This window comes from Enoplosus armatus, chromosome 10 (genome assembly GCF_043641665.1).
Source record: "Enoplosus armatus isolate fEnoArm2 chromosome 10, fEnoArm2.hap1, whole genome shotgun sequence".
Lineage (NCBI taxonomy): Eukaryota > Metazoa > Chordata > Actinopteri > Centrarchiformes > Enoplosidae > Enoplosus > Enoplosus armatus.
The window spans coordinates 7561211-7579288 of record NC_092189.1 but is presented as its reverse complement, the minus strand read 5'-3'; the positions used below and the strand labels follow the sequence as shown (position 1 = coordinate 7579288).

The window sequence follows — 18078 nt, the reverse complement described above, 5'->3', positions numbered from 1 at the left end:
TCGTAGTGGTACCGCAGACAAAACGGACACGAGTTCCGGGGCACATGCGTGACATTAGTGAACAATTAACCAAATTGCTCTTTGTTCTCGGTTGCTTGTTCATTCTCTTTAAGAAATCAATCATATAGCAATTTATTCGTGCGCTGCTGCAGGGGATAATATAATAAAGCAGGCAGATTTACAAAGAAGATACCATCATAAGTTGTGTTTTGGCGCCATCTTGTGGTAAAGGAAGCGATATTGCAACCAAAGATCGTGTATGAGTATGAAGTTACGGAAACACGTCTGACGGAACTTGTAATTCAGTTGCAGTTCTTTCCTGGAGAGTTTTCAAGGATGTATACACACGTGGGCCATTACTACTATTACTTACTGATATAGGGGAAAAAACTAACTAGGCTAAATCACACAAAAACAACGCTTCTGAGGTTGAAATGCACCAGTCGACTGGCATGCTCTAGTTTAGGGTCTCTTGAAATAAGTGCAGAGTGAGAGCTCAGCGTCAAACGACGACAACAAGTTTCCCAGGATTCCTCGCTTTGGTCATCTGTTTCAAACATGGAGGAGAGGGAAAGAAAAGGTGTAAAATCAGACCGTAAAGAAACGGCAACTGCAACCTGTTCGAGCGCGCCATCAGCACCGGAGCACGAAACGGAGACAGGCAGTAAAGCTGCGGACGATGAGGCAGATAAAATAGATGTCTGCTCCGAGAGCTTTGACCCTCTCTTGGCCTTGTACTCGCCCAATGTACATGTTCCGTTTCCAAATGTAAAATGCTTCAACAATGTGTCAGCGTACGAGAGCTTTCTGAAGGGCGGCCGGGGCAGAGCCAAGCCGGAGAATGTGGAGAAAAAGCGGCTAAAGGCTATGAAAGGGGTGGTGGACCCGGAGCGCATCGAAAGGCTGAAGAAGCTCATGGTGAACAACCCGGTGCCCGAGAAGCAGGAGGGTGAGAGCAGCGGCACTCCGCAGAGGAGGAGGCAGAAGACCCACAAAAATGTCCTGACAAGGATGACCTGTAGGTTCAGTAACCACTTACTACTACTACTACCACTACCACTACTACTACCATACTACATCAGTACATGCACTTAGTTTGTAGTTCAGTGTAATTAGGGTGCTTGGTATCATTTTGAATATTGTGGATCAGAAGTTGCACAGTGCCTCTTAAATAATAAGTTATGACTAAAGAATTATTACCATGAAGCTGAGAGGGCATAACAGAATACACAACTGATTCATATGTTGATTAATTTACAGTTAATTGGTAAGTTAGTCAATTGTTTTTCTAAGTAAATGACTATAATTGTCAGGAAGAAAAGTGTAAAATCCTCATTACCATTTCCCAGAGCCCAATGTGATGTTCTTGAATTGCTTATTTTGTTCAGCTAACAGTCCAAAATATATAAATATATTCGATTTGCATTGCTGTGAAACAGACAAACATTGTGAATCTTCATATTTCAGAAGCTGGAACCAGAGAATGTTTGACATGTCGATCGACTAACCGTTTCAGCAGTATTTGTGACTGGGCTTCGTCCCTGCCCTCTAATGCTAAAACACTCAACTTCTCAGATAATAATTGGTTAGAGAGAGTATAATGAATACTAGAATAATTAAATGTCTACCTCATTTGCTGGTTGTAGACCCCCATTCACTCCTCTTAGCATGCCACTGGAGCCAAAACTAGTGACCACTGTTCCTGAAATATTAGCGGGTAGTAAGGTGTTGCCACCACGAGCCTCCAGAACAGCTTCAGTGCTCTGTGGCGTCTCTGGATCTCGTCTGGAGGAAAGATATTCCCTCCCCTTTAACAGCAGAAATCATTTTGTGCTTCAGGTGAATTCCATGTTTAATTTCTTGCTCGTAGAGACAGTTGTGTAACCTGTTTGTCGTGTGTCTTCAGTATGTAAAGGTAGTCCATTGGGGGAGCTGTACCGGTGCGTTGAGGAGAGAATAAGGGTCAAAGTTCACATCAGGACCTTCAAGGGACTGAGGGGAGTGTGCTCTGGCTTTGTCGTAGCCTTCGACAAGTTCTGGAACATGGTGAGCTCAACCACTCTCACTTGACAGCTGCCATAATCCACAACGTACCATGAATGTGATGTCTATATATCGGCCTTTGACCTCTTTGTTTTTATTTCTCTTTGTTAGGCGATGGTGGATGTAGATGAGACATACAGAGAGCCTCTGCTCGGAGAGGCATTGTACCATGAGAAAGCCCTCACTATCTCCCGGGTAGGTTCTAGTTTTCAATGATTGAAGTATACTTCCTACTCATTAACAGTTAAAGTTACAATCTGTGAGATTTCAGTCCTGGTTGATGTGGCGACACCCGCACAGCCAAACAAATTCACGTTGTTTTAATAAAGAGGTTATGCTGCTTATGGTGCGAGTAGTTTTCCACACAACAGCAGGACGCAGTAAAGTTTGTTACCTTGCTGAGGAGATGGAGGCATGCAGCCTGTCGCCTGCAGCTCCTCATCTTCCTGTGGCTGCTCCTTCTTGTTTTGTTACTCATTAAAGATTTAAAACTGACCTGCTGTCGTCTTGTTTTGTAGACTCATTTTTGATGACTGATGGCTGTCACCGCCAACCTTACAAATACAATGCGTGTCCTGTGACTGCTTCACAATAAAAGCTGCCCTGTGTTTAACCAGTTAAACGCTTTTAATATGAACTAGCATGAGATAAAATTACAAACAGTAACGCCGGATTACAAGCATGCACCGTTTCCTGTGAATGCCTCCTGGGTAGGTGGGTAATTTGGATTCTGCGTGGGAATGGCGGACCCCGTCAGTAACAATAAATACTATATAGAGAGGTAGCAGAATGTAATAATGCCAACCATAAATTGTATCAAAAGTGTGGTTTGATTTCATGAATATTAGAACCTCGAGCTCTGAATTTATTCCACAAACATTAACGTGACTGAAATCTCTGTGCAGCTCTTTGAGAAGCTGAAGCTCCAGGAGAGCTCAGCAGGTGACGAGCCAGCAAAGAAGCACGGAGCCCGGGGAACAGCCAGCGAGCAGCAGCCTGCAAACCCAAAAGACCTGCCTGCTCACCGCACTAGCAAGAGAGGGCACAGCGGGACAGAGTCCAAGCTGTCAGACACTGTTAAAACCAAACAGCATAAACACAAAGTCTCACTGAAGGCCCAGGGACCAGAGGTCTGTCAGAAGGAAGACTCCCAGACGTATGGCAAGGTCCACACACGCCACATCAACCAGCTTTTCATCCGGGGTGAGAACGTTATCCTGGTGAACCCACAGCCACTCTGATTTCTGTTTTCTGTTTGATATTTACCCCGGATAAAAGAAAAGTGTGCTACAGCCACAATCAGTTACATTCAAGTATTATTTGACGTTTAAGATCTGCAATGATTGGTGTGAAATAGTGAACTGCCAGATAGATATGATTTAATTAGATTTGGAAGAATCAAACGAGGACTATTGTTATATCATATTGATATGGAGGTCTCTCTCTGCCCACCAGAGAAATTATCTTGATTTTGAGGAATAAAAGCTCAGTTCTAATTATAGTAATTTCTTGTCTTGTTTTCTTTTGTCTGACGGCCACTAAAGGAAATGTATTCTGACACGACATTAATAACTGTGTTTGTGTTATGGTTATTACCCAGCAGGTGGCAGCATAAACACATTAGTGCCATCTGTGAGGCCATTGTCATCTCAAAGAGCTTGTCCCTTTCTGTTGCTTTCCCCCGTTAGTTTGAACAGGAATGACAGCGCAGTCTCAGCGGACTTCATAAATGCATTATGAATAATTGAGTTTGTGAAGCTGGAGATTGCAGATGGCACTCAAAAGCTGTCATTTGTCTTGACGTCTCAGATTGCTTTTACTCTTTAATGGGCACATTACCCATAAAAGCACAATTTACTGCCTCTCATGGAAGTTGTAAAGATGTTGCTTTTTTTTACGGTTTTAAATGGCAGAGGTTACTTTTGGATGATGAGTGCCACCGCATGATTGTATGTTGCTATAATGTTTCTGAGTCTTTGAGTTTCATCTTTTTTAGTTTTTTGTTAATTGAGAGTTTAATCGACCCTCTTTCTATATACTTTTGTGGCATAAATAGGACAAATTCTAGAAGTCGCTGAGCTGTTGTTCATCTATATGCTGTTACTGTTTCATATAATGTATCAGAATATTATTAGTATAGCCCATTTACCATTTAACAGTCTTCCTCTCCAGAGAGTGAAAATGGGGTCAAATGTTTAATGCACGCTGTGTTTTAGTGGTGTTTGTCACACCAGTGTGTTCTAACAAACCTGGATACAACATGAGAAGGGCCACAATTAGGCTACAGTCTTTATCTTGAGTGTATTAAACCGGAGTAATCAGGCCATCCATCGCATTAGGACAAACTGTACATTTCATCAGGCGAATGAGTATTGAAGCATTAGGTATCAACAGTTCTTTAAATACAACACCAATAGCTTTTAATGTTACATGAAAGCTTAAAGCAACAATTTCTAAACATCTGTTGCGTTCAACCACTGCAGCTGTCACAATAAGAATCAGATATTGCCTTCTCTTACTCTGATGCGATAGTTTCTGGTCTCATGTTATGTGGTAGCCTGTGGATTTAGTGTTCACACTCGTTTATCAGCTGATTAGCATCTCTTGTTAAGAGTTTACATTACGTACATGTGTTCTCTCGGCCTTCTGCTTTATTAGTATCATTTGTAAATGTGCATATTTATTGAAGGCCTTTCTTTATTACCTCCAAACAATGAAGTTAACAAACTCGCGTCAACTAAATGTAATTTCAAAGTTGAGCGCGGTGGCTTCACTTTTGCTGCTTGAAGCTCTTTTGAATGAGGCTAATGACACCGCACACCAAATAACACACACCATTAACAAATTTCAATCAACTGTTTAATGTTGTAGATAAAGAATCTCGATGTGTAAATCAAATCAAAATGGGAATAATGCAAAAATTTCATTTTCTCAAAGGACTTTTTTTGACATTTGCATAAGCTAGTGTTTCAGTAACAATCCCATTTTAGAGAAGATCAAAACAATTTGAAGTAGAAAACAAAATGAATAAAACAACCTCTACTGATATATTTTAGAAAAAACAGCAAAAACAGATTTTGGTCATTTTAATGCTTCAGACTCCGATGCAAGGCTACTATGGGTTAGTGTGCTCAGCCTCTTGAGCCCTTGGGAGGCGGGGAAAGCACAACTGCAATCCTCTCGGGGCTGCAGCATCCACTGCCCTCTCCTCTGGTCAGTGAATTATTTATTTTATCGTTGACAAACCAAGAAATGTCATGCCGTGACAAGTTTTACTCGTCAATCACTCATTACAAGGGTCAGGAGGCAACCATCGGCAGGCACTTGAACCACTGAAGAGCAATGTTTTGTATGTCTAACAGGTCAGTCAGCTGGTGTACAGCTTGTTCATTACGCGCTACCCCACAGACACATCTGCATCCAACCACCACAGCGTACTAAAAGTGCTTCCTCACACACACAATCTTCCTGATATGTTGCAAAAACATGTGGACTGATGACGGTTATGACTGCGTTTTCAAGATTGCCGTTTGTAACATTGATTAAAAAAAATGGAAGGTGAGAAGGCAGCATTTACAGAGAGGAGCTGGTGAACATTTAACAGACAGATGCATGATGCGATCTTAATAACAGTCTGTATCAACACTCGAGGTGCTGAATTAATTGAGCTCAATATATTTTCATCTTGAGCTCTGAGTGGAAAGGATAAAAACGTGCATGGGACGAACAAAACAGGGAGAGTGAAATAATCATACGATTGCATCTGATATCTGCACAGACAGCACACTTGGCTTGAGACGTAAGTACAAACAGACATGTTTGTACGTAGTATAGAAGCTCTGTCCTGGTAGCTGTCCTCAACACTGCACAGTCACATTGTCTCCTTCAAAGAGGTTAACTGAAGAGAAAAGGCAAAAGGTCTTTCAGGCACTCTGTGCTGTAATAAAGAACCCACAACCCCTGTAGGAGGCTTTTTCTACCTACTGATTATCTCATTTGGATGCAAACTGATTATAATCTTCTTCATAAGTAAAATATATAATATATAGCAATAGGAAAAGGCCACAAATGATGGTCTGTTGAAGGAGAAACTCCTCAAATGAATCAATAGCTTTCACTCCAAACTCTCAGTCCATACTTTGCAGCACTGGCGGGCCACATTTGGAGTGTGTGTGTGCACACTTATGTACAAAGAGAAGGTGTCAATGTGCTTTGTTATAGGTCTTACTTCATAACAGATTTGGTCTGTATGATACAACTCTTCACACTGTCACTTCCTCTCATATTAAGAACTTCATAACTTATTTTTAAGGGCTCCAGATTTCTATTTACAGGCCAAAGGAAGAGCAAGGGAAAAAAAGAGAGGTAACTTGACATTCTTAAATGTACATTAGAAAGTTAAAATGGCTGATCATGTTATTCAAACGCAACATTACTGAGAATGCATCTCAAAAACAATTTGCAGCTACAGATATATGTTTTTTGCTATTCTGGTGATTTCACTTGATTGAGGTTATAAAGCAAATCCCCACCCCCGACATTCTCTCGGTGGCACACTCTTCCCTCTTCTCACGGTCTCATAAGTAACCGACAAGGCACATTGCCATCAGTGTGTGTCTGACCATTGCCCCAGACCAGACAGATCATTGGTTCAAACACAACACAAGCACACATTCATTTAGATCCGTATCACTACACAGCATTACTTTTTTTTTTAAACATTAAGGAGATTGCAGGGTGTTGATATTGTGATAGTTGACATTATTCAAGTACTCTTTGTTTGCAGCTCATAACAATCCTTCACCAATGGACGGAGAGAGACAGAGAGAGAGAGAGAGAGAGAGACTGACACCACTCCACCAGATCATCTTTGCTCTCCAGCTCCATCACTTTCCAAAGTTGCCGAAGTCAGCAAAGGCATCGTGTTTGGGCTGTTGGACCATTGCAGGGTTCATCCCCATCCCCATCCCCATCCCCATCGCACCGGGCATCCCCATGGTCATACCTCCCTGTGGCATCCCCATGTTCATGCCCATTCCCATCATTCCCTGGTTGGGGGCCATCCCCATCCCCATCCCCATGCCCATTCCCAAGCCAGCGCCAGGGTGCATCATGGGATTTACAGGTGGCCTGACTGGTGTAGGTCCAAGGCTCATACTGGAAAATCCCTGGGAGAGCATGTTGGCAGGTACCTGGTTGCCTGGAAATGACAAAACAAACTCAATGAATAAAAAGTGCCAAGTTTTAAATCACATTTGACTTGGCGGGGCGCTTTGAAGGAGAGCCTGGATACAGTGTCAGCGTTCATGCCAGATCTGCCATTCCTCTCACCGTGTTGGAGGGTATTGAGGCTGGGCTGGCTAGGCTTGGGTGGCTGGTTGCCGGGGCCCAGGAAGTCCAGGCTGATGTTAACCGAGTGGTCCGACCAGGTGGAAGGGAGGGACGCTTTGGCTCCGGCATCTTGAGAGGCCACTCCCTGCTGCACAGGCTGGAGGGTCATGACAGACTGCGGTTGTAGAGGACCCCCCATGTTCTGGAGGGGCTGGCAAAGACAAAGACAGATACAATGTTAGTGAAAGAGCTAATCCATGTGAAGTGAAAAAAAAAAAATCACAGAAATATGCAGTGATACGATACATAAAAGCTCCAACACTGAAATACATGATGAAAAGATACAGTTCCTTCTCATAATTCACTCTTAAACCTTTAGCCTGACCCACTTAACCTCGATACTGTACTGAGGAATCTGCTGCCGTCTCTTTCTGAAATCATTAAAACATACCATCTAAAGTAACTAGAGTAAAAGGGAGTGGTGGGTGTCTTCTCAGAGAAACAAAGACAATACAGAGTTTTTTAAGTAGGTCAAACAACCTTTTAACATGGAGATACAGTCGACATCCACAGGCTTTTGTTGGGGTTTTAATGTTTTTGTAACTCAGAACTGATTCTTTTCATTCTGTGTGTCAGTAACAGGAGGAGTGGGCGGTTAGTGGGCGGTCTCTGGGGGAGTCGAGCATCTGGTGAGGCTGCATGTTAACCCTCTACCATCATGCTTGTCCTCCATCTTTCAATCACACGAGGTATGTCTTTATCACACAGCCATACGGACGGTGTGATAAGCAAGCAGTGCAAAAAGAGTAAATGAGTACATTTTTTAAATATAAATTTGTAGTGGAACACTCATTTCATATGTTCAAAGCAATATACAGTGCATACAGGGTGACATTTATGTATTTGGAGCTTGTAACCATGATGCTTTTTTATTTAATGACTAATTTAACTGGTATTTCACACACGTTTGTATTTTCACACAGTATGTCATTTTCCAAGTTTCCACAGGCTTCCACACGACACCTCCAACATCTTCGCTGAAAACTTTTGAAGTGACAGCTTCAATACCTCTTTGTATAAATGCACAGGTTTTTAGCAGGATTTCTAAAATACAGCCGTCAACTGGTGATTCAGATATATTTTTAAATATTATTAAGTGCTTTTTTAATCAAATTGATATGCTGTATTTTTCAAATACAGTCTTACATATATGCCAACACATATATCTGATTAAAAAAATATAACCCTAAAATGTATCTGTCTAGCTCTGTATCCATGAACTCTGAAATCATAAAGTGTATCGTTATTTCCCTGAGGATATTTTGCTTCCACCTGTATCATTTAAGCCCCCTCCACCAGTCTTGTAATGATATGTATATGAATGAATTATTTAAAAAGGATGCGTGTGTGATGCGTATGAGTGCAATCATGCATACCTGTGACCTAGACTGGGGCAGGACTGTGGTACTCATACTCTGTGTGCTGCTCATGCTAAAGTTGAGGCTCTGGGAGGAGGTGAGGGATTGAGTTGGCCCCATCAAGTCAAACAGGTCTGCTGAGGCAGGACCAGAGCCTGGAGCCGAGACTGGGGCGGGGGCTGGGGCGGCGGCAGGACCTGCTGCCATGGCTCCAAAAAGGTCACTTGCGCTGCTGTCGACAGTCTGAGCAGATGCTGGCATCTGACCTCCAGGGAAGGCATTCCACTCTCCAAAGTCTCCGTTGCTGCTCGAGGCTGGTGCTGCTGCAACCAGAAAGAGAAAGAAAAGACAGTTGGATGAATGTTAATCTTTGCCATCCAAACATTGATGTTTGTATTGTGAGCTGTGTAAATAATTACAAGATTACATACACAAGTCGCAAAAAAAGTCACGCAAGCAAATTTCAAACTGTCACAGAAATGACGAACAAACAGTTCGAGTCTTCAGTCGAGCTTTATCCAGGACAGTCTCAGTGACCACTGGTGCCACATTTTAAATTTTCATTGAATTGGCCCTGCTTGTTGTCTCTATCCCTCCTCTCAATCTCTCTCAGCTTCCTCCACCCCCACCAACTTCTTCCTCTGTCCCTGTCTCCTTGTCATCCATAACAGGAGTTGATGTGTGTCTGTTCTTGTTATGCAGAGCAGGTAGCAGGCTCCATATGGCCAGGGCTTCCTCTCAGCATCCCTCTGAATATTCTAGCAGTATGGCTGCAACAGCACAGCACACACATGCACACACTAACAAAAAAAACAGAAAAGTCTTGAAACCAACCAGATCCTGAGGAGAGGCCGACGGAGGCAGCAGGCGAGGAGAAGTCAGCAAATCCACTGATCAGGTCTGCATTGAGAAACAAACATCAATGTTAAACAAGCGAGCTCCAGGTGTCATTCTACCATAGTTAGCATTCCTTCAGTGTCAGAGGTGTAGGAGGGAGGAGTGGTGGCAGTGGATAGGTGGAGAAGATCAAACATCTGTTCAGCACTCCTGTCCTCCATTCACCAGGGACAGCTCCAAAAACATCTGGTGCACTTAGTTCCTATACATCAACTCCCTCCCCCTGCTGTCCCCAAAAATTGTCCTAGCATCAGCAGCTGGGCACTGTCACTACAGAGTCTAGTCCTGCAGTCACTGTGCAGCTTCCTGTTTTATACAATGGACAATAACATTATTTCTGGATTTACTGGCGTCTAGCTTGTTTGCTAAGAATATACAACATGTAAATAAAACATATTTAGGGCTATTGGAGGGTTAGGGTTACTTCATACTTCTCCTTTTGGGACTAGCTGCTTCCATAAGTGCTAAGCAATGCTAACAAGCATATTTCACAAAATGTCAGGGCATTATTTGAAGTCAGTGACATTATACCTGTGGCAGCAGGCTGGCTTGGAGTTGTGTCCACCATTAGCAGGTCAGCTAGGCCGGTACTGGAGGGCTGAGGGGCAGCTGGCTGAGGCTAGAATAAATAACAGTTACAAAAAGATCAGGGCACAGTGCATACATAACTACACAAATATCAAAGTCTTATGTTCACATGTGCTCTTGCTACCTGTTTGGATGTGGTGTCCGGGCTCTTGTCTCCTGTGAAGTTGGCTGCCGCCCCCAAGTCTACTTTCCTGGACGGGACCCCTCCTCTCTTCCGTGTTGCTGTAGTCTCTGTTGCTTGGACTATGTGTACACTCTTGGTGGTAACAGTCTCCTCTTCATCTTTAAAGTCTTTTCCTGACTGGCCGTTGTGAGACGAGCGACCCCGGTCCTCCTCGTTGTCACTTTGGAGACAATAACAGCTCATGTAAGACAGGTGTGATTTTCTTTGTACATACTATATCCATCAAGGAACACAAAGAACCAAGACCCAAACCCTGTTCTGGATGAAGCCTGAAGCCTGATTGTTATCTACTGTATGAACCCAAATAAATCTGTTAGGGGGCTTGTAATTTTTTCCTATCTTTGGCTATTAATGACCTGATCAGTCAGCATTTTGTGTTTTTCTAATGTGATCATAACATTAAAAAATAAAGGCCCATTTACTGCCGTGTTTACAAGCAGCGCTGATGTAAGAACCTTTAACAGCATCAGAAAACTTTGGTCTAGTTGATCGTTCTGTATTGAAAAGTTGTTTGAGAGTGATACTAAGTTTCATTTTTCTATTTTGAGTTTGGATTGTGGGGGCTTCCCTTTAGTTCATATTTGGAACATGGTTTGAGCCTTTCAATATGGAGGCAAATATAATAATATGATGACTGGTCTGCCTCCAACCTAAATCGATCTGGTGAGTCGTCTCTATCCTTCTTCCTAAATCTGCTTATGGTATCGTCAATAGTGCTGCCGATTTTGTCGCTGATCTCCCCCAACTTCTCACTGAAGGGGAACTGCCCTTTATTCTTGTCCCAATCGTCGTCCCACTTTCCCCGGCTATCGCTGGAGTCGTACCTGTCCCCCGCTGGAGGGAAGAAGGTGGAAAAGGAGAAAGAAGCAAGAAAAATGGAACATGAATTGAATTAAAACCCAAACGTGTTTGTTAATAATCCGTCTGTTTATATTACTCCCTTATCTGAGAACTTACAGTAACTTCGGTATCCCATACTGTCTGAGGATACCCCAATGTATTTGTCTTTGTTCTTCTTTGCCTTTTTCCGTTCTTCCCTAAGTCTGTCATCATCCTGGGCAAAGTCCACCAGCTCCTTCACCTTCTGACGCACATTCACACCTTGGTCCTTCCCATTCTCATCTAGAGACAGAGACACCTAGATTAATGTCATTAATGTATTGAAACCACACACACACTATAATAACAATAAATCTCCGCAAAGGGACAGTTGAATGTTCTTGTTTGTAAACTGCACCATAAATACACACATGGTTGGGAAGAGTGAAAGCAGCTTTAAGGCAGTGTGTGTATGGTTTAAGGGTTTTTGGACTAAGCAGTGCTTAGGGCCTCCATCCATTCATTGCAGCTCACACTGAAGCTATTGTTAATGAACACTAAACACTACAATGCTGAGGTGTAGAGAGCGCCTCACCTAATCAAAGCTTATTTTTTGTTTAGCAGTTTGTTTAGGTTTTATTCTTCCAACAAGCAAAGAAAAAGATGGTATAAAAGGAGAAAAAAAATACAGAGGGAAAAGACCACAAGGATACCTTACCTACAAAGTGGTAGCTTTCTAATGATCTCAAGTCATACAGATGTTCTCTGGTACTGGTCACAACCCTCTCTGATCCGTTCCTGATGAGATGGGCCAGCAGTAGGAGGGACTGAGAAACAGACACACAACAGTAGTTAAGAGTAAAAAGCGCTTAAGGTTTGATTCTTAACTTGAATCTTGTTGGGGTCAATCTGACCTGTTTTTCTCTCTCATGGCCTTGTACTGGATCAGTTATGGGTAAAATTTTATTAATCAGAACTTTTCCCCCTCAATTCAGAGCATGTTAACAATGTGAGGCATCTTAACTGTGTCTATTCAAGGCCAACTGTTTTTGTTTTGTGAATTATTAAAAAATATAATTTCAATTAAAAACACCCCTCTTCACCCAACTTTCCTTTTTTTTTAATTAACGTTTGTTGTTGATTCCTTCCTGTAAGTAATGAGCAGAAAATTAGAAGTTAATGTTAACAGATGGCTCATTTTAAAAGGGTTCCAGCTTGAGTCGGGTTAAAACCAGAGCCACGTTGGTTTGAGTTGGGTCTGGTCCAAAACTTAGGTCAAATCAAAACTGTACTTGGTGCTTAGGGCTTCAAGCCTCGTGTCATAATAAAGCATTGTGTGTTTGTGGGATGTTGTAACAGTACTGGGGCAGACCTTGTAGACTCTCCTCCAGTTCTTCTTGTTATCCCTCAGCATGCGGGCCCACAGCATGTTCATCACCTCTGGGAACTGCTCATACATGAAGGTGGCTCTGATTATAGAAACATTCACAGAAGAAAAAGAAAGAGTAAGACGTTGTCCATTTACTGACGAAAGTTTTAATTTGCTATACATGGCAGACAACAATTGGACTGGTTAGACCTTTTACAGCCTTTGACCAGAGACTCCCTTGTACTAGGCTGAGGCCCACTCAAGAAGTATTTCAGGAACTACAGGTTCCTTTAGCACATTTGTGTTTGTGTATGCACTGCATCTCAAGAACTGCAAGGATTAGGCAAACCAGACAAATAAAAGATAAAAAAGTGACATCCATTAATATGTCACTTTACATGCAAAAAGACAACAACACTGTAAACTTAGAGGAGGTTCATGTCATTGTCTTGTAATTCACTGCTGTGTGACTGAATGTTAATGTAGGAAAGGCCAGGACAGTGTTTTGTCTGGTTCCTTTTCTGCTTTAGTACCCAACCACAATGAAACAATTAGTTTCAGCCTCAGTTTAGTTTCTTGCGCTCCGTCTCTAGTTGGCTACATTATTAGCACTTAACAGCAGAAGATGTTTAAATTCCCATCTCTGCCCTAATACTGAGCATACTGACAACCAGTGATTGCATAAGTTTGAATGAATACTGTAACAGGGACTTTTGTGTCCAGGGCCCAAGAACCAAAACTTAAAATAGGTTCCTATGGTCGAAGCGAAGGTGAATTTCCTGAGCTCCGAAAAATGTTGCTGCAAACATTCGGGCAGTTGAAAAGGGATTTAAGATATGCTTTCTGCTGTGATCTTATTTACAAATAACCTTGGTGCTTTTCAGCAAGACATGTTGTACAACACTGCGTGTTGCTCTTACCTAGAGATTTCACTCATCAGCTGTCCTGATGGTCCCCAGGGGTCGTCATTGGTGGCCTCTCTGACTTTAGACTCCACCTCTGAGTAGTTCATCACCACATTGGTTCTATACAGTAGGATGAAAAACAAACATAATTTCAGTAAATCATGCCTATGTCAAGTATTCAACATGGCATTTCAGTTCAAAATATATGGTCTCCATTTAGACCAACAACATGGACGATAACAGATAAAAGGTACTCTCATCACAGCCACGCCCATACATTTGTCCTTTTAGAGGCTAAAAGCTCAATGGGACAATAGGGAGTGCTTGTGTGTGTGTTCTGAATCCAACCACTCGTCAAAACCAAAATCAAGGAACTAAACAAGCAAATGCAAATTTGTTAATCATAAACATAAATGGGACCTGAAATGGCACTGAGTGAAACAGGGCTGTGCTCACTGTGAGGTGAGCTCTTGCTTTTTGACATAAGAAACTAACTAGAAAAGAAAAAGGGAACTCAAATGGGAAGAAACCGACACTACAAATTGTGGCTCTCCAGTGATCTCAGGTTAATAAAGCTCATTTTCTAAATCATTGGGCTTCTATATTTCATAAAGGGTATACAGAAACCAGCAGAATGAACAGCTATGTGTGTACCATGTACTCAATGAGGTTGGCAGGTTTGGCAGCCTATGAACATATTCAGAATCATGGTGATTACACAACAAACTAAGGCAAACCAAGCAGGCCAATGCTATTCTAGTAGTCGACAATATGTACTCATATACGCTGTCACAACCAGCACTTATCATAAGACAGAAAACAAATCTAATGTCCAGGCTGTATAGGAAGTATATCATGAAAGGCATTAAGAAGAACAAAGCAGAGAATATTCGAGAAACATAAAAAGATGTGGGGTATTCATGGTGCATTATTGTCTGTTTACATCAACTCTTTTATTTTGCCGAGCAAGGACTCTGTTTGTGAAAAGAGACTTGATAAATATGTTATCTGAGATCTATCCAGAAATAACTGGAAAAACTGGTTATCTGGAAAATTCCTGCCAAGCTTGCTGCTTGGGGTGGAGTGTATCAACTTCCAATGCATTGCCCTAAGAGTATGTGTAGCATACAGCCCAGGTGTTTTCTGTGGCCAGTGGCCTGGGTGCATTTTAATTTCATTAGCTTGAATACTGTTTCTTACAGGACTACAGATGTATCATCTATAACCAAAAAATCTTATTCCAGATAATTAAGCGAGCCCTGTCACAGTTTTAGCCAAAAAAGTATGGTGAGGCAAAACATTTGAACCCTGCACCTCCTCATTCCTCCCCATTCCTCCCTCACTACTGCCACATCAGCAACAAAATATACAGGGCCTGAAAGAGCAGCATTGATTTGATGGGTGGAGGTACATCCTCTCTGTGGTTCTGGCTGTAGTACTACTGTAAGCTGCAGGGCATGGTTACCACTCTGACAACATACTCTCTTTTGTAAAATGTAATCTATGCCAACAAAATTATTTGAAAATGGCCATGCCAGGAGCTTTTTCACAGCTGATTAAAATACTCCACGTTGGACTATGAGTTACAGTAACTTTATGAGCTGGGAGATTGTAGACAGACATCGAGCCTCATCCTGTATCAAACTGAATTCTTCATATTACACTCGGTTCAGTCCTGGACAAGACTTAATCTGTGTTTAGAAAAGTGGCCATCATGTTTTAGTTCAGGTTTCATTTAGTTTAGAGGAGTCTTACTTATTACTTTGCATGCTATGTTACTAACTGTATGTATCCTGAGTCTCTCTAGCTGTGTTACTGACACTGCACAAAGCTTCATGTTTGCATGAATGACATGCAAAACACAAGAGGATATGTTGTAGTGATGCAACATCTTATCTCCTCACAGCGGTGGCCCTGTCCTAGATAACAGCCAGATAAAACGGAAGTTGTGATACTCTCTCACAGTGACACACTATCACGCAGATTTCCGTTAGACTGCTGCGGTGCTGTATCTGTCAAATAAATTTCCCCTGCAGTTACTCATGAACCCAATTGTGTTTTATTCTTCATATAAAACATTTTGCCTTCAGTCATTGCAAGACCTAATTAAAACAGGATAAAACATTTGCTTGCATGTCTTGCCTCAGCAAAAACCTCTCCTTAATCATACAATAAGAAGTGTTGCATTATGCCACACCGTTAGCGTGAATGACTCACAGCTTGGTGACACTTTATGAAAATTTGTGTCAATACAAACAGTGACCATTTCTGAATGTCACAAAACATGAGCTCTTTCATCACCCTGTATTTCAAAGAAACCAGGAGGAAAACAAATATGGAAACTCTTTAATCTTTGAATTTCCTTTCCTTTCCTCCTTTCTCTCTCTTGGTCTGCCCCCCACCTCTCTGTCTCTCTCCCATGAAAGTAACCCATGTTCCAGGACGTCACACTCCTGGGAGACAAGTGCATTCAACAGGAATGCATTCTTGGATGGACTTAAGAACACGCTATTGTCTGGGTCTGCAAAATTAGCCATTGAACCTTTGAAGGGAGGAAAAATTATGCAATTGCCTCCCACAAGCCGACAGTACAGGACAGCATGCTCACATTTAGTCAGTAGCTAAAAGTAAACCAGAGTCCAAAGCAAGACAAAAGACGCACAATCCCCAAGGTGTTGCCCAAGTTCAGCGCTGGCTGGTAGATAATATCAGGAACTAAATTACTGCTGCTGGCCATGCAGGCTTTGACTGACATCAAACTATGCTCACTATGAGTGCACAAGCAAAAATGACTCACAGAGTACATATGCTACATGCACATACACTTTTGTCACTTTCTTTAACATTTTGCCTGACAATAACCTGACTGTCTCCAAAGTAAACAGTAACTGGTGTGTCTCATTTAACTTAAATAATAAAATTCTTGCACTTAAACTAACAGCTGGACAACTACCAAAAAGTTGCACAACACTGCAGGATCACTGGTCACTGATTAATAAGTGTTGCGCTGTTGTTTATCTCGTTCTTTGGTATTATATATCACAATAAAATTACTTTACCATGTGTGGTGATTTGACAAACATATTTGACAAGATTGCTACATATTGTAGATTGGATTAACGCGTTTTGCTGCAGAAGGCGTTTAAAGAAATCGCAGTTTATGTCTTCCTGTAGTATCTGGCATAACATTAGACATTTTGACATCTTCAGGTCTTAATTTATGTTGGTTGACTAATATAGAGTGCAAGACAAACATAACAATTTGGCTGTGAAGTAATCCAGCCATGTGGTGTAACTTTTACAAAGGACTTAATTTACAGTATTGGCACTGTAACGTTAAGTGTAACTTAGCTACAAGTGTCATAACAATCATACCGGAGAGTAACGCATTTCTATACACAATTAAGAGTTAAAACCCTTTCCAGACAGTGGCAGCCATCACCGGAAGGACGATATGTTCGTTAACGCAAAACATGTAAAAATTCCCCGGTGTTTATTCAGCCCTGGAGCTGTCAAACTAGCTTAGCTGGCTAGCCTAGGTAGCTAGCTACCTAGCCAGCAGGCTAGATAATTAGCTAGCGTGTTAGCTAAGTGTGCTAGCTTACACTGTCGTAGAAATCACACAAACAACAAGCTTCGCGATCTCATAACAGTGTTATCTCACACTAACCGAAAGACCAGGCAAAATAACTGTGGCAAAGAAGGGGTACTCATACTTAAAACAAGTAGTATTTGTCAAAGTCAGCTAACTAACTCGCTAGCAGCATAGAGGCTAGCTAACTTGTTAGAGTGACGTGACGTCAAAGTTTTGGGTACGTGTCTCTTTCAAACAGGTAAACTACATGCACAAATTACACGAAATAGCCGTAATACAGTTGGGAGATACTTACGCTTTGTCAACCAACTCCCTAACCTTCCACATGTTCATCATATTGGCTCCGTGAAAGGGGGCTTTCTGCCTCGACAAAACCCTTAACTCCGGACGAACACCGAAACCAAACCTTGAACTCTGGAAAGTAAACTCTTCTTCACCTCTCTTTCAAGACAGGAGGCGCAAACGCACCACCAGGCAGACAGGAAAGGTTACTACGGGAAATGTCCCTGTAACGTCATCAAAACAGCGTAAAGCAGCATTGGAGATGTAGTTTCTAAAAAGTGTTTAGGCACCACCAATGATACTGTAATTACAGTAACCTTTTTAAACGGACAAAGAAACTGCTGTCAACTTGGCACACACTTATTACCCAATGTGAGGAGATAGAAACCATATAGAAACTGAGACAACCAACAAGGAATAGTGAGATTAAACTATTAATTTCTGAGGACCTCTGCAGTCCCATCAAGGATACCTGGGGTTCGAAAAAACATTTTAATGATAAAAACAAAAACATCCAAACCATCCAAAAAAGTTAAAAAAAAAAAGTCAAATATTATATTTATTATTTATTTGCTATAAAATAAATGCCATGGGCCCTGGTTGGAAACTAGTCCAACAGTGTTACCTGTCTCTAGGCCAAGAGGCAG

General features: G+C 41.8%; 2 protein-coding genes across 2 annotated transcripts; one reads left to right on the top strand and one right to left on the bottom strand.

Moving 5' to 3' along the window:
* The first annotated feature begins 558 nt into the window (after window positions 1–558).
* lsm11 (LSM11, U7 small nuclear RNA associated) lies at window positions 559–3513 on the top strand. The gene is made up of 4 exons (XM_070913690.1): window positions 559–1018; window positions 1907–2046; window positions 2155–2238; window positions 2949–3513. Exons 1-4 carry the CDS (start codon window positions 559–561, stop codon window positions 3282–3284), a joined length of 1020 nt encoding a protein of 339 aa, XP_070769791.1. The 3' UTR covers window positions 3285–3513.
* A 1375-nt stretch (window positions 3514–4888) lies between these two features.
* Window positions 4889–17549, bottom strand: clint1a (clathrin interactor 1a). The gene is made up of 12 exons (XM_070912967.1): window positions 17445–17549; window positions 13570–13674; window positions 12653–12749; window positions 11999–12107; window positions 11419–11583; window positions 11112–11295; window positions 10402–10621; window positions 10221–10308; window positions 9627–9692; window positions 8811–9115; window positions 7375–7585; window positions 4889–7243 (listed from the first exon to the last, which is right to left on the bottom strand). The coding sequence occupies exons 1-12, from the start codon at window positions 17483–17485 to the stop codon at window positions 6930–6932; spliced, it is 1905 nt and encodes a 634-aa protein (XP_070769068.1). The 5' UTR covers window positions 17486–17549; the 3' UTR covers window positions 4889–6929.
* Window positions 17550–18078: the final 529 nt, after the last annotated feature.